The following is an 18429-nucleotide window of genomic DNA, read 5'->3' as shown; positions in this document are numbered from 1 at the left end:
AGCGGAGGAAGGGTGTCCAAGACGAGCATGCCAAGCGGAGAGAGACGCTTTAGAGGTTGGTGAAGCATAAAGAGCCTGTACTTGAGATCTCGTCACTGGCCACTCATACAACCCATCTTTAGTCTTTCCTTGGAGCAATAGGCCCCCCGTGGTCAGATCCCTCACCTGAAACGCAGCCGGAAAGAATGACACCGAAACGTTATTAGAATTGCAAAGGCGATACACAGATACGAGATTCTTATGAATAAGAGGCACACATAAAACATCTTGTAAAGAAAGAGATCGAGTATCAGTAGGAAGTGTAGCTAAACCCTTGTGAGTAATCTTCAAACCTGAGCCATCACCAATGACGACAGCATCATCACCAGAGTAAGGCTGATGAAGAGCAAGATTGCGCAAGTCCGAGGTAATATGGTGTGTTGCACCACTGTCAAGCATCCAATCCTCAGGGTTGAGAATTGAACCTAGAGCAAGATTCGCCCGAGGCTGCCAAGGAGTGAAAGGAGTGCGCTGTTGGAAGCCAGAGGAGGACAAAAGGTGCTGAAGTTGAGGACAACGACGAGCAGAGTGTCCTTGAACATTGCAGTACTGACATTTGCCGAGATACGAACGGTACGACCGTTGATCAGATCGCAAGGATGAATTGTGGGAGGCGGACTGGGTGGAGTTGTTGTTGTTGGAGCGATTTCGGTTGGAGGAACCACCCCTAGAGTTGTTGTTGTGCCGCTGCATAGCAACACTTGCCGTGACAGGAAGGATGGACGGAGCCGCTTTGGACAGAAGTTAAGCTTCACGGTTACGTAAACGCTCGTGAACATACACAATTGTGGGAGAGACATCACGAGCTTCAATATGGTCGATGACAGGACGATAATCTTCTGGTAATCCGTCAAGGATGATTTCGATCTGGTCATCGTGCTCCAAGGGTTTTCCCAAGCTAGCAAGAGTATCAAACCGTGTAGTAAGCCCTTGGAGATACTCATCAATCGTGCGATTGCCCTTGGTCCATGCCTTCAGTTGGTCCTTTACTTGTTGAACGTGACCACGGCTGGGTTTGGCAAACGTGTCTGCCAAGGTACTCCAAATCTCCGAAGCCATGGTCGTGCGAGAAAAGAGAGGTTGTACAGTCAGGGAAATAGAGCCAAAGAGGGCACTATAAACCAACAGGTCTTGTCGCTTCCATGCCACATAAGCAGGATTTTCAGAGACGACATCGTTGGTGGTGATAGTGGACGGCGGGATCTAGCAAGAACCATCCAGATGCCCAACGAGACCATGGCCATCGACCAAAGCCCGAACTTGAAGCTTCCACATGAGAAAGTTGGTTTGAGTGAGTTTGGTCACGTTCGTCATATTGACGTGAAGAAGAGTTTGGTTGTTGGTAACGATAGTATCGGTCATCGTAGGAGAAGAGGCTGAAGACATAGAGAAAAGAATAGAGAAAACGGAGAAGAAGAAGAACAGAGGAAAATTTTTTATTTTTATTTTTGATATTAAGCCTGCTCTGATACCATATTAAAGGTTATATGACTCGATGATCTTATTGATTTACAGAGAAGTGATATATATACATAAGTGTCGATGAGCTAGGGTATTCTAGGAGAGTTATGAAGAAATATACACTTTACATAAACAGAGATTCTAATCTAAGATTGTAATCAAATCATATCACGTTGATCACTCCTTAATAGTAAACTAGTATCGTAAAACTGAAAACACTAACATTTACAGGAATTAATAAATTGAATTACACTAGAATTTAAAGTACCTAATTCAATAACACATCTATTTCAAATAATTCACGAAATGCAATCAATAATTTACAATTTGAGAGAAAAGTCGCGCGCGTGATACTCACTCGCGGCGATTTTTTCTCTCCTAACAACTTCTTCTTCTGATCACAACCACGTGCACCGACGGCGGGTCCTCCGTCAATTCCGGTGACGATGAGGACCCTACGGCTCATGGCGCTTCATCCGCGACCCCGCATCATCTCGGCGACACCATGGAAACAAGATCAAGGGGGCAGTGGAAGGGAGAAGCATCTGCGCGATCTCACCGGTAAGAGCTATATCGGCGGAATAGCGACGCAGAGTGGAAGAAGGAGATTCACGGCGAGGAACGGTGGAGGAAGACAAGTAGATCTGGGGTCGGAGATTCTGGAGGCTTCGCCCCGATCGGTCTCGATAGGAGAGGTAGACTCCGATCTGGCGAGGCTAAACCACCGTCGAAGGTCTCTTTTCTACTCCCTACTGTCTTCTCCTTCACGACCGAGCAAGAACTCTCCTCAACGATGACGAGATCGATGCTCTTCCTCCTCCTCAACGCGGCTCTACGGTGGCGGGATGGACAACGGATCTTGGATCACCATCTCCGTTCGGCTACCGTCGACCAGGCTTACCGGAGGTCCTGATCCGGTAAGCATCCGCAGCTTCGTTGGTCGGCGGCTACAACCATGTTTTACGTTTGTATATTAGGGTTTTCAGCTTCAGTTTGGTTCGGTCTGTAAACCCAGTCGATTTTGTATTTTCATTGGTTTAGTTCGGTTTGATGTAACGGGTCGGCCCCTTAGAGAATTTTGTATGGGCTTATATCCGGGAATAGCCTATTGGGCATATATTTTTAATAGAATACCTTTAAAAAAAAATGTAATCAATAACAATGGAATAATATTTCAAATTAAATTAAATTATTTAATTCAATAACCCTAGATCATCCACTTAATAAAAGACGAAAAGCCCGAACAATCCGAAGCCCAAACCAAAATAGTCCAAAATACAAACTCATTCTTCACCACTAAAAACATTCTAAAACAAGAAACGAACATAACGGATAAGTGTTATCCTCATCTTCATCTTCTTCTAACTCACCTAAGAAAGAAAAGCAAAGAGAGTTAGTTTGGTATCATTATGAACATTGCCACTTATTATCATCACTCAAACTTCATCTTGAATCCTCACATAGACAAGACTTTAGCGCCGTCTCAAAAAGCAAGATCAAATAATATTACATTCACGACAAGAGCACAAGGAAGAAGAAGAAGATTGTGTTTGGTAAGAGCAAGTGCTGACGCCGGAGAAGAAGAATCCGGTGATCAAAGCAAGCCTGCAGAGAGAAGAAGTTTTTTGAGTTTAGCAGAAGCCGGTCTTGTCGAAATCTCGGGCCTTGGTGCACACGAGAAGTTTCTCTGTCGATTAACGGTAAATTATATTAAATGTTCTGGTTCCCTTTTTTTTGTTATATGTTTTGAGTTTTTCCTACATTTTAAGTAATCACTTACAAAAAAAAAATGAACTTCAATCTATTCAATTTGTTAATTTCGTTAAAATATACACTGTATATTGTTTTTTATTGGTATATGAAAATTAAGAAGTGAGACTAATTTTACATTGAAATTAACAAGCTTATCATGTACGCATATATATGTGGACATTTAATAAATAATTATCATAATGTATATATATATTTTTTTGACAAAAAGCATACACATTGAGTTTTAGATTGAAATATTGGAATATTATGGACAGATATCGTCGTTGAACTTACTAAGAGTGATATCGGAGCAAGAAGGATGTACAATAGAAGAGTTGAATGCAGGCAAAGTATGTGATTGGTTCCTCAAGGACAAGCTCAAGAGAGAGCATAACATTGAATCTGCTGTTCTTCAATGGGATGATCCTGATTTCCCATTCTGATTATTCTTATTTTTATGACATTTATAAAAAGGGAATGGTATGATTGAATGATTAATTATCCATTAAATATAATGTGAAATCGATTATATTGAAGATATCATAAGCAGCTTCTTCATCAGCAGGGTGTACCTAAATAACTTGCTCTGAATAAATGTGTACACCCTATCGTAAGTCATAATCCTAAGTCATATATAATCCCACTAAAGTATTGGCTTGAGGAAGACTCTGAGGCTTCGACTTTTGGGTTAAGTTGGAAAAAGACTCTTCGAGTTGTGCAACGTCATTATGAAGTTTCGAGGGTTGTTTAATTACGCGTACTAATCAATTTTTCTTTTGTTTTTTTTTTAAATTGTTTTTTCCTCTTTTGTAACTTTCCACCAAAAAAGAATCCACAGAAATATAAGAAGAAAGTTCAAATTTATCTAGAAACCACGAGAAAGACAACACTAAACAAAACAATATACAAAAAAAAAAGACTTTGAAAGAGAGAATCCAAAAGTTGTACATAGAACTTGTAACAACAACAATAAAAAGAATCCAATACGCTATCATTTTACAAGCATGTCATAATCGACTTTTAAAATTCACCATCAGATTATTAATTAAACAAATAAATTAATTACCCCAAAATAATTAAAAAAGACAAACAAACAAAAACACGGACGCGAAATCAACCAATTAAATCCACTTTTCCTCTCACCATCTCACGTCCGATCTCTCTCTCTCTTCACGAGTCAACTCCTTTCTCCGTCGCAATTCGCATGCTTCATCAACCATAAGAGAGAAGAAGAGATGACTATGACGACGACGGAGGAGAAACCAACTTCCGACGGCAAAGGAGGTTGGGGTTTCTTCAAGATTCCGTTTCGTAACTCTTCAACCAATCACGGAAGAAACAACAACGCAGCAGCTTCAAGCGCTGCTGCTACCTCTCCGTTTCCATCTGGAGCTTCGTCTTCTTCTTCTACTACTAATTCTTCTCATATCCACAACCATCATCATCACCAACAACAACATCATAATCATCATCAGCTTGGTTATAACGGGCCTCATGGTCATGGTGATGGATCGGGTCAAAATCAGCATCCGACTCCTTCACCTTCGGTTTCGTCTGTTGCTAAGTCGTTTCTTCCTACTAAACGAAGATTGAAGCTTGATCCTTCTGAGAAACTTTATTTTCCTTGTGAGTTTGTCTCGAATCTCATCTGATTCTGATTCCTAATTACATCTTTCTTCTATTTTTACTTCTAGGGTTTGTTTCTTAATACTCGAGATCCATTGACATTAGTCTAAAATTTTCAGTTGAATTTGAGTAATTCGAGTGATCTGATATTGACTCTCAACAGGAATATATAAAGTTTGAAACTTTTTTGGAGTTTAGAGCAGAATCTTCGAAATTTCTATATATGTATAGGAGTTTTTAATCAGAAGATTAACTTCTTAATTAGTCCATAAGTAATTCTATAAATGGTATTTCTTATAGTATTCCAAAATTAGGAGTCTTTATAGAAATGAATCATTTTTAGGTATCAAATGATTTTTGCATAATTCGGATTTCTGAAGTATTGTTACAACTTACAAGTAATGCTGCTGAGTACTGAATTAGATTATTACTTTGTTTTGAAGATGAGCCTGGGAAGCAAGTAAGGAGCGCTATTAAGATTAAAAATACCAGCAAGTCACATGTAGCCTTCAAGGTTAGTTTTTGATTAAAAGTGTTTTGGTTATATGTGTTTTTGTGTGTATGTGCTTACTTGTTGCTCTTCAGTTTCAAACTACTGCACCGAAGAGTTGCTTCATGCGTCCGCCTGGCGCTATTCTTGCTCCTGGAGAAACCATTATTGCTACTGGTATTTGTTTTCTTTTCTCTCCCCTTTGTTCTTTAGTATTCTTGATGAGGTTATCAGAGCAATGGCTTATTTCATTGGTTTATCTTGTTGAAATGTACAGTTTTTAAATTTGTTGAGCCTCCTGAGAACAATGAGAAGCCAATGGATCAGAGGAGCAGAGTTAAGTTTAAAATCATGAGCTTGAAGGTCAAAGGTCCAATGGACTATGTGCCTGAGCTGGTACGCTGAGTCTTAGCATGTATTTTATAAGCTGGTCTTTGAACATGAAAACGGTAGTAACTACATGTAAGAGTCTAGATAAAACTAAAGAAGATATCAATGACTATACTAAGAATGCTTTTTTGGTCAGTGTAGAGGTTTCCAGTTATCTTTTCAAGGAATACACATATAAACCAAGCATGTGTTCTAGACTTCTAGAGACCTATCGCATATTGTTTGTTACCTTATTACATTTCTAAGGTTCCACTGAATTTTGTATCCGAGACATATCAATTGCATTTGTTTTTGCTTTTTGCAGTTTGATGAGCAAAAGGATGATGTGTCTAAGGAACAAATATTGCGTGTGATTTTCCTGGATCCTGAACGTTCCAACCCTGTGAGTAGTGAAATCATTATGCTTAGGAAGTGGATTCATAATAACACTGATTTTATATTCACGGGGTTCGCTCTCTCTAATTTATACAATGAATGAAACAGGCACTGGAAAAACTGAAGCGTCAGTTAGCAGAAGCGGATGCAGCGGTGGAGGCACGGAAGAAACCACCAGAGGAAACAGGTCCAAAGATGATTGGAGAAGGGCTTGTGATCGATGAATGGGTCAGTCACATTTACTATTTCAGAGATTCCTCTCTAGTCTCTTCCATTACATGACGATTGTGGAAAATCTGACAGTATTTATCTTTCCTCTAATCAAAAACACAGAAGGAGCGTCGAGAGAGATACCTTGCACAACAACAAGGCGAAGGAGTTGACTCTGTCTGAGACTAAAAATATCCTTCTCAGGACAAAAGCTAGTGTGTATTTGTGAAGAAGATGAAGAAAGAAGAAGAAGAGACCACAATATTGAATTTATCTGCTAACTTCTCATTGATAATGGAATCTAAGGATCATGTTGGTAAAAAAAAAAAAAGACAATGAAGTAAACTTTTTCATGTAAAAAAAGGAGGAAATGTAAACTTGGGGTTTGATGATGAATTGTTCATGTTAAGACTAATTAAAAAAAAAAGAGAAGAGGATGTGTGTATTGAAGTTCTCCAATTAGGCATTGAACTAACCGGTCGACCATTTTGCATTTGATTCGTTCGATTTTCCCCTTAACCGGTCGTACAGAAGCTTCACTCTTGACTCTTGAGCTTTAGTTTTAGTGAAACGTCGTCGTGTCGTCGTTGAATCTCTATCCAAACCCGGTACTGATCAAATTCGATCAGACCGAGTATCAATTTGAATGATTCGGTAGGACCGGAATTTCGATTAAGGAATCAGAAATCTGTAAATTCGAGATGCTACCAATCCCTAAGCTGCATTTACGTGTACGTCTTCTCAGCCTTTCCTATTCGCTTCTCTCTGCTCTGTTGCGTCATTCCTCCGTTCGTCCTCAATTCGTTTGCCGGCGTTAACGAGCTGCCGCGAAGCTAGATTCATCGCAGCTCAGGTCGCGAGGATTGTACGGATTGTAAAAATTTACAGGGAGTGTAAAAAGAGTGTGAATAATCCTGTAATTGAATTAATGTCGATGAGCAATTCCTTGAAAAAGCTCTCTTCTTGTGTTCTTCTTGACCTCGATGGTACCTTAATCAACACAGGTAACTTAAGAACTCAATAAGGTTGGTTTCAATTTCTCTTTTTTATGTAACTTTGAATTTGATGTTTTTATAAAAAACATATGGGCTTGTGTAGATGGAGTTGTGGGAGACATATTGAGGAAATATTTGTGTAAATATGGTAAACAGTGGGATGGTAGAGAAACATTGAAAATTGTTGGGAAAACTCCATTAGAAGCTGCTACTACCATTGTTGAAGATTATGGACTTCCTTGTGGAGTTGATGAATTCAATTCTGAGTTCTACCCTTTGTTCTCTGCTCAGTATGTTTCCTTTTTGTTTATCTTTCACTATGTTGATTACCTCTGGTGTTGAAGTTTTCAAATTTTGTGATTTGTTTGTAGGATGGACAAGATCAAATCCCTTCCTGGTGCCAGTCGGTTGATTAGACATTTGAAGTGTCATGGAGTACCTATGGCATTGGCTTCCAATTCTTCAAGGGCAAATATTGAATCCAAAATTGCTCATCATAAAGGTGAACAGATTTTTATGAAAATGATTGTTACTCTGATGCATTATCTCATCATATAGGTAGATTTGTTTCATGAGAAAGGTTTCATTTTTTCTTTAGGTTGGAAGGAATGCTTCTCGGTTATTGTTGGTCGCGATGAAGTTTCTAAAGGAAAGCCTGCTCCTGATATGTAAGCTTTATCTCTTGTCAAAATTTAAACAAAGACCTGTTTGCTAGTTGACTAATCTAATGACAATGATCGTTTTTGTATTAAGTTTTCTTGAAGCAGCTAAAAGATTGAATAAAGATCCAGCTGACTGTTTGGTTATTGAAGATTCTGTGTGAGTCTCACTTTTGTAGCGTATCAGTTTTGCAGTTGCGTTTTTGGTTCTTTCTTACTAACAGTTAGGTGAAATGGGCAGGCCTGGTGTTATGGCTGGTAAAGCTGCTGGGACAAAAGTGATTGCTGTTCCTTCTCTTCCTAAACAGACACATCTTTATACATCCGCTGATGAAGTCATCAATTCTCTACTCGACATAAGACCCGAGGAATGGGGTCTTCCTCCATTTCAAGACTGTAAGAAACACTCACAAACTCAAACTCACTACTTCTTTTCCTTGATAATTTGTTTATCTCAAGTAAAAAGACTTTTTAACTTTGTAATTTGTATTTGCAGGGATAGAGAACACTTTACCAATTGATCCATGGCATATTGGAGGTCCAGTTATCAAAGGATTTGGCCGTGGCTCTAAAGTACTTGGAATCCCCACAGGTCTGTACCATCGAACCAAACTCTTTTTCCTCACTGTAGATATTTATATCGTTTATTTTCTTATCGTTGCATTTGTTTTCAGCTAACTTGTCAACAAAGGATTACGCGAGTGAGCTAGTAGAACATCCTTCGGGAGTGTACTTTGGTTGGGCGGGATTGCCAACAAGAGGTGTCTACAAAATGGTCATGAGCATTGGTTGGAATCCTTTTTTCGATAACAAGGAGAAAACTATTGTGAGTTCATAGATAAAAAAGTTTTCAGACATTTTTGCACTTGTTATGGTAGCTTTCTTTAACTTAGCTCTGGTTAATTAGGAGCCATGGTTGCTTCACGATTTCACTGAAGATTTCTATGGAGAAGAGCTGCGTCTTATAATTGTTGGCTATATACGCCCTGAGGTTATTATCATCATCAAATTCATTATCCATTCATGACTCTGTAGTGTAATGCAATACTCTTTGTTGGCTCATATCGTTTATATTCTTGCCAGGCTAATTTCACTTCACTGGAGAGTCTCGTCGCAAAGATTCACGAGGACAGAGAAGTTGCAGAGAGAGCTCTTGATCTTCCATTGTATTCTAAGTTCAAGGGTGATACTTATCTAACAGAATGATAATATCATGTATGTAAAGAATCAAAACTCTTGCTTTCTCACATTCTTGAATCTTGATTTTAAAATAAGACATAAAAATTCAAACCCTCTGATTGTTTTCAGAACTCAAATCAGACTTGCATTGTTCTTTTACTGAGCATCTTTACTTAAATAAAACTAAACCATAAGAGATTTCAATTTCATGGTTCTTAATGCTCATCAGGCATCAATGAACCTTGACCAATACCAATGTGATCTCCAGACTCGATTCATCTCCTCGATCGGCACACCTCTCGTCTCCGGCAAGAAAGCGTAGACGAAAATAGACATCACCGCCACGAAAAACGCGAAGAATATGAACAACCCGAACTTCAGGTGGCAAAGCATCAGCAAAAACACCTGAGCTATTAAGAACGTGAAGATCATGTTCATCGACACCGTTACGCTCTGAGCCGCCGACCGGATTTCCAGCGGGAAAATCTCCGACGGAACTAGCCATCCAAGAGGACCCCAAGACCAAGCAAACGCCGACACGTAGATGCATATGAACATGACCACAACAATAGCGTACCATTTTGGTAAAACGCCTGGAGTCCCATCGACGCCGAACTTAACTCCAATCGCCACCGCAACAGCTACCTAAAACCGGTTACACAATAACCGAATTAATTACAATAACCGAAAACAAAAACCGGTTTAGAGATGAAAGAAATTGAAAAAAAACCTGAGAAAATAGCATTTGTAATCCTCCTTCAAGGAAGAGAAATCGTCTTCCCCATTTATCAACGCCATAGATAGAGACCACAGTCGCCCCAAGGTTAACCAAACCGGTCACCACCGCGGACATCAGAGCAGCGTCGCTACCGAAACCGATCGTTTGAAACAGAACCGGCGCGTAGAACATGATGACATTGATTCCGGTGAGCTGCTGAAACGAAGGGATCAGAATGGCCATCGTTAAATGCGGTCTATACTTCCTCTGCAACAGATTCCTCCATGGATTCTCAACGCTCTTCGAAGCTTCGCTGGCGGCGATCAAGTCGTTCATCTCGTCTTCAACGTTGTCGACGCCTCGGATCTTACGGAGTTTCGTTTCGGCTTGCTTGAATTGACCTCGCTCGATCATGGAGTTTGGTGTGTCCAGGAGGATAAGAGAACCGACGGTGATGATGAGTGCAGGAACGACGGCGCCGCCGAGACTGAGCCTCCATCCCCATCCGCCGCGGATTTTGGAGAAGAAGTAGTTTAAAACGCTGGCGGCGAGGATACCGATAGTGATCGAGAGCTGGAATCCGATGTTTAGTGCTCCTCTGTATTTATACGGTGCCATCTCCGATAGATACAACGGCACAGACTGTAAAATTTGAAAACAAAAAAAAAGTATTTAGGCTTATAGAACTTAAAGGTTACAAAATCAAATAATAGTCTCGACACAAACAAAGTATGAGGCTATTTTGTAACATTCTTTAACAACGGTTCCACATTCTTTAGGCAGAAGGGTCTTTGTTGTATAAAACAAATTATAAGGTAACAAATCGAACAGCAGGTCAACAGTGTAATGGTAGTACTAAATATAAGACTACAAGAAAGTATTGAGGTTACTTAAGGTCACAAAATCAATGGATCCCTAGGGGTGTGTAATGTATAAAACAAAGTATAAGGCCAGAATTTAATTTTAATAGCAAAAAGTAAAGGATCTATGTATAAATAAAATAAATATGAGGTAAAAATGTAATATTAGATAAAAAGAAGGGACCTGATTGGTGAATCCGATACCAAAACCGAGTAATAAACGGCCAACGATGAGCATCCAAACGGCTTTTGCGAAACCATTAAGAAGAGCTCCGGCGCAGAACAAAACTCCGCCGAGAAGCATCGACATTTTCCGGCCAAACTTACGGGTGACGTAAGAAGCGACGACGCAGGAACAGAGTGCGGCTAGGTAGAGAGAAGAGGTAAAGAGAGTGAGAGAGACGCTGTCGAATTTGCAGTATTGGCTCGAGTTGTGATCGTTCTTCTGTTTCTCGTACACCGACGGGAAAAACTCCTTCTGAAACGACTCCATAGTCGTCACTCCACCTAGCAAAACAAGAACAAACTTAAAGCGTAAGAACAGTTTTTGTTTTTTTTTCTGACGGTTAGATGAGAATTGAAAAGGCCTTACCGGAGATTCCGATGTCGTAACCGAAGATGAGACCACCCATGGCGGCGACGATACATGCCATGGTGACGTAAGGTGTTAAGTAACCAGGATATTCTTTTTTTTCATCTCCGATGATGATTCCGACTGAAGGCATTTTAGTCTTTTTCTTATGTGTTCCTTTTTGTTAATAGAGAGAAAATTAGACAAAGCATAAAATGTGTGTTCTATATAAACAGAGGTAGAGAAGTTAATGCTGTGGATTTAATAGTTGATTAGCTGTGGATTAATTAAGACAATATTGTTTTCAATATATTGTCCTTTCTCTTCCTAAAACTGATTAATTCATTTGTGGTAAAAATTATTTACATGGAAATAAATCTTCGGACCATATATATATGTAATCCAAAGAATATGGATATATAAACAATCCAAAGTGCACAAGTCAAGTACATTCACTGTTTTGCACTTTTTTTTAATACGTACAAACTCTATAAAAAAATATCATATTAGTATAAGCCTATTAAGGTAAAATCTTATCCTAGAAGAAGGCTAACGTGTAATAAATTCAACGATATGGATTTGAATATTCATTTGTTTCCATTTACGTAGAGAGTATATATGCAATTTTAGTGTGGGGGTTAAGGAGAGTGTTTGGTAGGTGAGGTTTTGTTTTTTTTGTTAGTTTTATTATAAGAAAGATGAACAATTTTAGTAATACGTATTGGCAGAAGATTTTTCCTATATATCAATTTCCCATAATGGATACTGTATATCATGTATAGGGATAAGAATAAATCTAACAATGTATTTTCTGACTAGGCGACACATCTTTGTATTGTACAAGAAAAACATTAGATTCCATATGATTTCATAATATCTATACTAATATTTTTACAGCAGTTTTTGCTCAAAAATATTTTTTAAAAAGTTTTTACATTTAATGCATTGACTTTAATATTAGTTACCAAAACTTCAAAATTAATTATAGGTAAGATCTTAAAAAATAAAAAATCTTTCTACCTCATTCAAACATAAAATATATGATTCCTTTCATTTTTTATTTGAATTTATATTTAAATTATCTTGAATTATTTTATAATACATTTAGCTAATAAAAATTGTGATTTTTTCTTACATATGATGTAATACAATATTTTAAAAACGGACATATATTACTTAATAGATAAATAAAAAAATACGGGTACAATATCTCACATCGTCTAAAAAAATTGGGCAATGTTCAGAATCATACTATAAAAGAGACCAAAATGATTCATAATACAATTGAGTATAAAGCTTGATTTATCAGGCATTCAAACTTTAAAAACTTTTATTTATTTTCTTCCGGTTCTTTATTTTAAAGATTTTTAAAAGGTTAAATATGAAAAATATTTAAAACTTTTAAAAAGTTAAATATGATAAATATTATACCGTAGATACACAATAAATATTAAAAATTAAGATGATATAGTGTGAGTTAAAATATATCGGGACGGGGTTATATAGCAGGACGGGTTTTATCGATATTTATATAAATTAAAAATATCATTAATTCGGTGTTACAGGGATAAAACATCATTTCATTATTTTGTTAACACTATCGGTATCAGAGAATAGACATATCTAATTAAATTGATTAAATAAATATTATGTAAAAAATAAATTATATTGCGATATTATATGGTTTATTTAACAATTATTATATAATTATAACATATTTAATCAACAAATACAACTTATAACTTAAAAATTTTAGTTATAAATAATTTTTTCCCGCGGTGTACCGCAGGTCCTAATCTAGTCTATACTAGTATTTTTGCAGCAGTTTTTGCTCAAAAATACTTTTTGGTAAGTTTTTACATTTAATGCATTGACTTTAATACTAGTTACCAAATATTTCAAAATTAATTATAGGTAAGATTTTAAAAAATAAAGAAATCTTTCTACCTCATTCAAACATAAATATATGATTCTCTTTCATTTTTATTTGAATTTATATTTAAATTATCTTGAATTATTCTATAATGCATTTACTTAATAAAAATTATGATTTTTACTGCATATGATGTAATACAAATTTTTTAAAACGGACATATATTACTCAATAGATGAATAAAAAAATACGAGTACAATATCTCACATCGTCTAAAAAAATGAGGCAATAGTTCAGAGTCATACTATAAAAGAGACTAAAATGAATCATAATACAATTGAGTATAAAGCTTGATTTATCAGACATTCAAACTTAAAATTTTTTATTTGGTTTATTCCGGTTCTTTATTTTAAAACTTTTAAAAAGTTAAATATTATAAATATTTATAATTTATTAAAAGTATAAATATTATAAATATTTATATTTTATTAAAAGTATAAATATTATAAATATTTATATTTTATTAAAAGTATAAATATTATAAATATTTATATTTGTTAGAAAGTTAAACTTTATAAAATGTTAAAATATTAATAATATTTAAACCTTTATGAAGTTTCAAATATTATAAATATTTAAACTTTATAAGAAGTTTAAAATACTATAAATATTTCAACTTTTTAAAAAAGGTAGAATACCTTATTAATAATATATTTAAACTTTTGCGAAACTTCAAATATGAGAAATACTCAACCATTTTAAGAATTCCAAATATTATAAATATTTAAACTTTATAAAAAGCGCCAATCTTATAAAATGTAAATAGTTACAACCTTAATAAAAAACATATCAACTCAATCTAATATTTATAATACAAAACAATAAATATTAAAAATTAAGATTATATAGTGCGAGTAAAAATATCTCATGACGGAGTTATATAGCGGGACGGGTTTTGTAGATATTTATATAAATTTAAAATATCATTAATTTGGTGTTAAACGTGTAAAACATCATTTCGTTATTTTGTTAACACTATCGGTATCCGAGAATAGACATATCTAATTAAATTGATTAATACATATTATGTAAAAAATAAATTATATTGCAGTATTATAGAGTTTAAACTTTAAACCATAAATTAACAATTATTATATAATTATAACATATTTAACCAACAAATACAATTTATAATTTAAATGTTTTAGTTATAAATAATTTGTCACGCGGGTTCTAATCTAGTAATCATCTATTTTTCTATCAGTTCTTCCATTTTTTTATTTCGCTATAACGTACACAAGATAGTAGTAGTATAGTGCAAATTTTCAGAAAATAAGTAAACAAATGAAGTTTAACATATGTTTGTTTTTATTTAAAAAATAAAAAATAAAGAAGCAAAGACTGTTGAGAACTCAAACGAGGGACATAAAAATCTATATTAATATTTTTAAAGTACATTTTGGTTTATGCTCTTTAATTTTTACTTATTTAATTTTTTTTTTTACAACATTAACCCCTTAAACAATTCCATAAATAACATTGCAGAGAAACTTAATTACTAAACTTTCTAAAATTGACCAACATTTATTACATTATTGCCATAAAATCTTAACAACATCTATACATTTCGATTTTTCCAAAAACAACTCTGCCCATTAAAGTTTTAACCCATTAAATCTCCAAAACTATTTTTATGGATTCTAAAATCTCTCAAATTTAAATGATACACAACAGATTTTTCATAACAAAATTTTACAATCTCCATATTATATTAACATTAATAAATTTCCTAAACCGAAAATCCACTTATAAAATATCACATTAAATATGGAGAATTTGTTAAAAATGCCCCTTTTGATATATCCCTTTTCAAAAATACCCTCTTTTCTGGCAATTTTTATTTATGCCCTCTTTTAATTTTTAATGACCATTTTACCCTTAGATGAAAATTATTTTATTCAATAAAAAGAAAAACAAAATTTTCCCGCCAAAAAATTTCCGACATATTTTCCCGCCAAAAATTTTTTAAAAAAATTTTCCCGCCAAAAATTTTTTTGTCAAAAAACTTTTGATAAAAAATTTCGAAAAAAAAAATTTTCCCGCCAAAATTTTTCCCGCCAAAAAAAATTTACAAGGTTTTTAAAAGGTTTTATAAGGTTTCTACCTTATAAAAGCCTTATAAACACCTTGTAAAGGCTTTTACAAGATTTTTTAAAGAGTTTTAAAAGGTTTTTTAAACAACTTGTAAACGCTTTTACAAGATTTTTAAAAGGTTTTTAAAAGGTTTTAAAAGGTTTTTAAAAGGTTTTTAAAAGGTTTTCAAATGGTTTTTAAAAGGATTTTTAAAAGGTTTTTAAACACCTTCTAAACCCTTTTACAATGTTTTTAAAAACCTTGTAAAAGTTTTTATAAAATTTTTAAAAGGTTTTTAAACACCTTTTAAATGCTTTTAAAAAGTTTTTAAAAGCGTTTACAAGGTGTTTAAAAACCTTTTAAAGCATTTACAAGCTTTTTAAAAGCATTTACAAGGTTTTTAAAAGCGTTTACAATGTGTTTAAAAACCTTTTAAAAACCTTGTAAACGCTTTTAAAAGTTTTTTAAAAGCATTTACAAGGTTTTTAAAAGGTATAAATTTCAATATTTTTGGCGGGAAAATTTTTCGATTTTGGCGGGAAAATTTTTTTTTTTGGCGGGAAAAAATAATTTTTTCGGGAAAAATTTTCGATTTTGGCGGGAAAAAAAATTTTGGCGGGAAATTTTTTTGGCGGGAAAATATTTTCGATTTTGATGACTGTACATTCTTGCTGTCACTCAAAAAGGGTAATTTGGTCATTTTGTATATAAAGAGGGGTAGTTTTAAAGATGGTCAACATGAAGAGGTATTTTTAAAAAGAGATATGGAAAAAGGGGCATTTTTGAGAATGCCCCTTAAATATGTTGAAACCCCCATATAATTTGGTTTATTTTTTATTTTTTGAGGAAGTACCAAAAAAAATAAAATTCTATTAATTATCATAAACTATATATATTGACAGAGAAATTTATAAACGATAAAAATATGTTAATTTGGTAAAACAATTAACATAATTAAACTTGATTAAAAAAACTTATTTTGATTTTTTTTACGCAAAAACTTATTTTGATTTTGGTGAGACGGGTTGGCATTAATCTCATATAGAGAGTTAAGTGGAATTGTTTTTTTTAAAAACACTTTTAGATGTGTACCAAAAGATAAATGTATTACTAGACTATACATATACCACACGGGTTAAAACCTTGAAAACAATACAAATATCTTATACTCTGAATACTTATATCAAATACCTGTAAAATTTTCTATTTTTAAAATTTATAAAACAAGAATAAAATAACAAATAAATACAATATAAATTTTTAATTTTTAAAATTAAAAATATTGTCCACCGCGAGTTAAATCCTAGTAGCATTACATTAGTGATATAAATAATAGAGTGTATTTAGATAGATTAAAAAATTAAATGATAAATAATAATTCAATTTAAGCCAATGAGGGAATGACATGCAAGGTAGATAGAGGATGTCTTTGTGTTATTGTAGACATTTTTATCTTCTCTCCTTAAGATGTTCTTAAATTTATATTAAAAATAATAATTAGGACACCAAAAGTATAACTAATGGAGGTGGTCTAAAGGTTTTCAAATGCGACTTGAATCCCTCCCAAAGATGAAACGCCTCATCCAGTCTGAGACCACTAGGACTCTCGTACGCCAGCTCACTTGCTTACTGTTATTTATGAACAAAAAAACAAAAATTGTTACCAAACAGCTACAAAAAAATACAGAATAATATTAATACTTTTTTTGTATTACACTAGTCAAAACAAACGTTACCTAGCGTAAACGGAGTACCACAGCCATTGACTGCTGTGTCCTATCGAGACCCAGTCCCCTGGAAATTGAGCTGCAGTCTGTTCGCCTCCTAATGGAGCAAATTGTCCTAAATGTCGATACCTGTATTAACAATTTGAGTTTCTCCTTACTATAAGTCTATAAGTTCAATAGTGAGCATTCACTAACATTACAATCTCAATGGCTAAGCGTGTAAGATGGCATATTTGGATATAACCTGAAGGGACGGAAACGATGACGACCTTCTCCTCTAATCCTAATGGGACCTTCAGGATTCTTCTCGCATTGTTCCATACGGTCAAAGCATTTTGCAAGATAAGTCCCTTGTTGAGCAGCAACCTTAGAAACCACCAAACAAAGTTTACGTGAGATTGTGACACTTGTGACTGGAAGTTGTAACTTACAAGTTAGTGAAAACAGAACAAACCTGTGCAGTAGCTGGAAGAAACTTCACTTGTGAGTCAACTTGACAAAGAGCAGATTTAAGTTCTTCTATATTGAGTTCAGTGGACTTATTTGAACCATTCTCAGCTTGTGCTTGTTTTAGAAGATCGGTGATCCCACGCATACCTTTGCTCTTCAAGTAGAGCTCTACTTGAGGGTATCTATCACATATCTCACCCATTACTTTTTGAAATTTTTTCACTGTCATTTTTCCTGAATTGTCCTTATCTGCTTTCTTGAATATATCAGCTATGTCTTCCTGAAAAAAACAATCACAATCTCAAAGCATAAGAAACAGAGAACCCCTAAACACAATCCATAATTGCTAGCTCAATTTATATTGGTTCTGAATTTGGTTACCATGATTTTTCTCTGGTTGATTGATGCGCAGTCACCAAGTGCATATATATTATCACATCCTTCAACCCGAAGCCATTCATCGGTTGCTAAAGCACGTCTATTACCCTGGAAATTACAAGGATTATGAAATGATGAATATTGTAATATTTGCAAAGCTCATATACCATGAGACATTTGATTACCCACCTGGCCAATTTGTTTCATAAACTCTTTGATCACAGGACGAGTCCCAATACCAGTTGACCAAACGATCATTCCATAAGGAATAGTAGAGACATCTCCTCCTTTGGTTTTAGCAGAAATGTCCTTATCATTCACATTGACTACCATGGAACCTAATTTCAGATCAATACCATCTCTACTAAATTTTTCTTCAGCAAACTTTGTAACTCTCTTGTCAAACCTGTGAAAGAAAAACTTACTCCGAATCATGAGTTATACTTGGACTAGAGATCAAAAGTTCAAGAGGTAAGCAAAATACTCACATGGTCAAGATGTGGTCTGCAGCCTCAAGAAGAGTGATTTGCACTAAATTCTTGG

At 34.7% G+C, this 18429-nt stretch overlaps 5 protein-coding genes across 5 annotated transcripts; 3 read left to right on the top strand and 2 right to left on the bottom strand.

Moving 5' to 3' along the window:
- On the top strand, positions 2808-3810 carry LOC104731395. Its single transcript, XM_010450757.2, has 2 exons — positions 2808-3200; positions 3528-3810. The coding sequence occupies exons 1-2, from the start codon at positions 2910-2912 to the stop codon at positions 3693-3695; spliced, it is 459 nt and encodes a 152-aa protein (XP_010449059.1). The 5' UTR covers positions 2808-2909; the 3' UTR covers positions 3696-3810.
- On the top strand, positions 4359-6793 carry LOC104731394 (vesicle-associated protein 4-2-like). Its single transcript, XM_010450756.2, has 7 exons — positions 4359-4878; positions 5322-5392; positions 5464-5545; positions 5646-5764; positions 6063-6140; positions 6242-6361; positions 6467-6793. The coding sequence occupies exons 1-7, from the start codon at positions 4488-4490 to the stop codon at positions 6524-6526; spliced, it is 921 nt and encodes a 306-aa protein (XP_010449058.1). The 5' UTR covers positions 4359-4487; the 3' UTR covers positions 6527-6793.
- On the top strand, positions 7048-9335 carry LOC104731393 (bifunctional riboflavin kinase/FMN phosphatase). The gene is made up of 10 exons (XM_010450754.1): positions 7048-7347; positions 7442-7628; positions 7710-7840; positions 7937-8006; positions 8092-8157; positions 8239-8393; positions 8494-8589; positions 8672-8823; positions 8905-8988; positions 9081-9335. The coding sequence occupies exons 1-10, from the start codon at positions 7272-7274 to the stop codon at positions 9201-9203; spliced, it is 1140 nt and encodes a 379-aa protein (XP_010449056.1). The 5' UTR covers positions 7048-7271; the 3' UTR covers positions 9204-9335.
- On the bottom strand, positions 9387-11665 carry LOC104731392 (sugar transport protein 12-like). Its single transcript, XM_010450753.2, has 4 exons — positions 11347-11665; positions 10939-11261; positions 9907-10536; positions 9387-9821 (listed from the first exon to the last, which is right to left on the bottom strand). The coding sequence occupies exons 1-4, from the start codon at positions 11477-11479 to the stop codon at positions 9402-9404; spliced, it is 1506 nt and encodes a 501-aa protein (XP_010449055.1). The 5' UTR covers positions 11480-11665; the 3' UTR covers positions 9387-9401.
- On the bottom strand, positions 17263-18219 carry LOC104733434 (external alternative NAD(P)H-ubiquinone oxidoreductase B3, mitochondrial-like). Its single transcript, XM_010453012.1, has 4 exons — positions 18076-18219; positions 17890-17994; positions 17513-17788; positions 17263-17424 (listed from the first exon to the last, which is right to left on the bottom strand). The coding sequence occupies exons 1-4, from the start codon at positions 18217-18219 to the stop codon at positions 17263-17265; spliced, it is 687 nt and encodes a 228-aa protein (XP_010451314.1).

This window comes from Camelina sativa, chromosome 12 (genome assembly GCF_000633955.1).
Source record: "Camelina sativa cultivar DH55 chromosome 12, Cs, whole genome shotgun sequence".
Lineage (NCBI taxonomy): Eukaryota > Viridiplantae > Streptophyta > Magnoliopsida > Brassicales > Brassicaceae > Camelina > Camelina sativa.
This window is presented reverse-complemented; position numbering and strand designations above follow the sequence as displayed.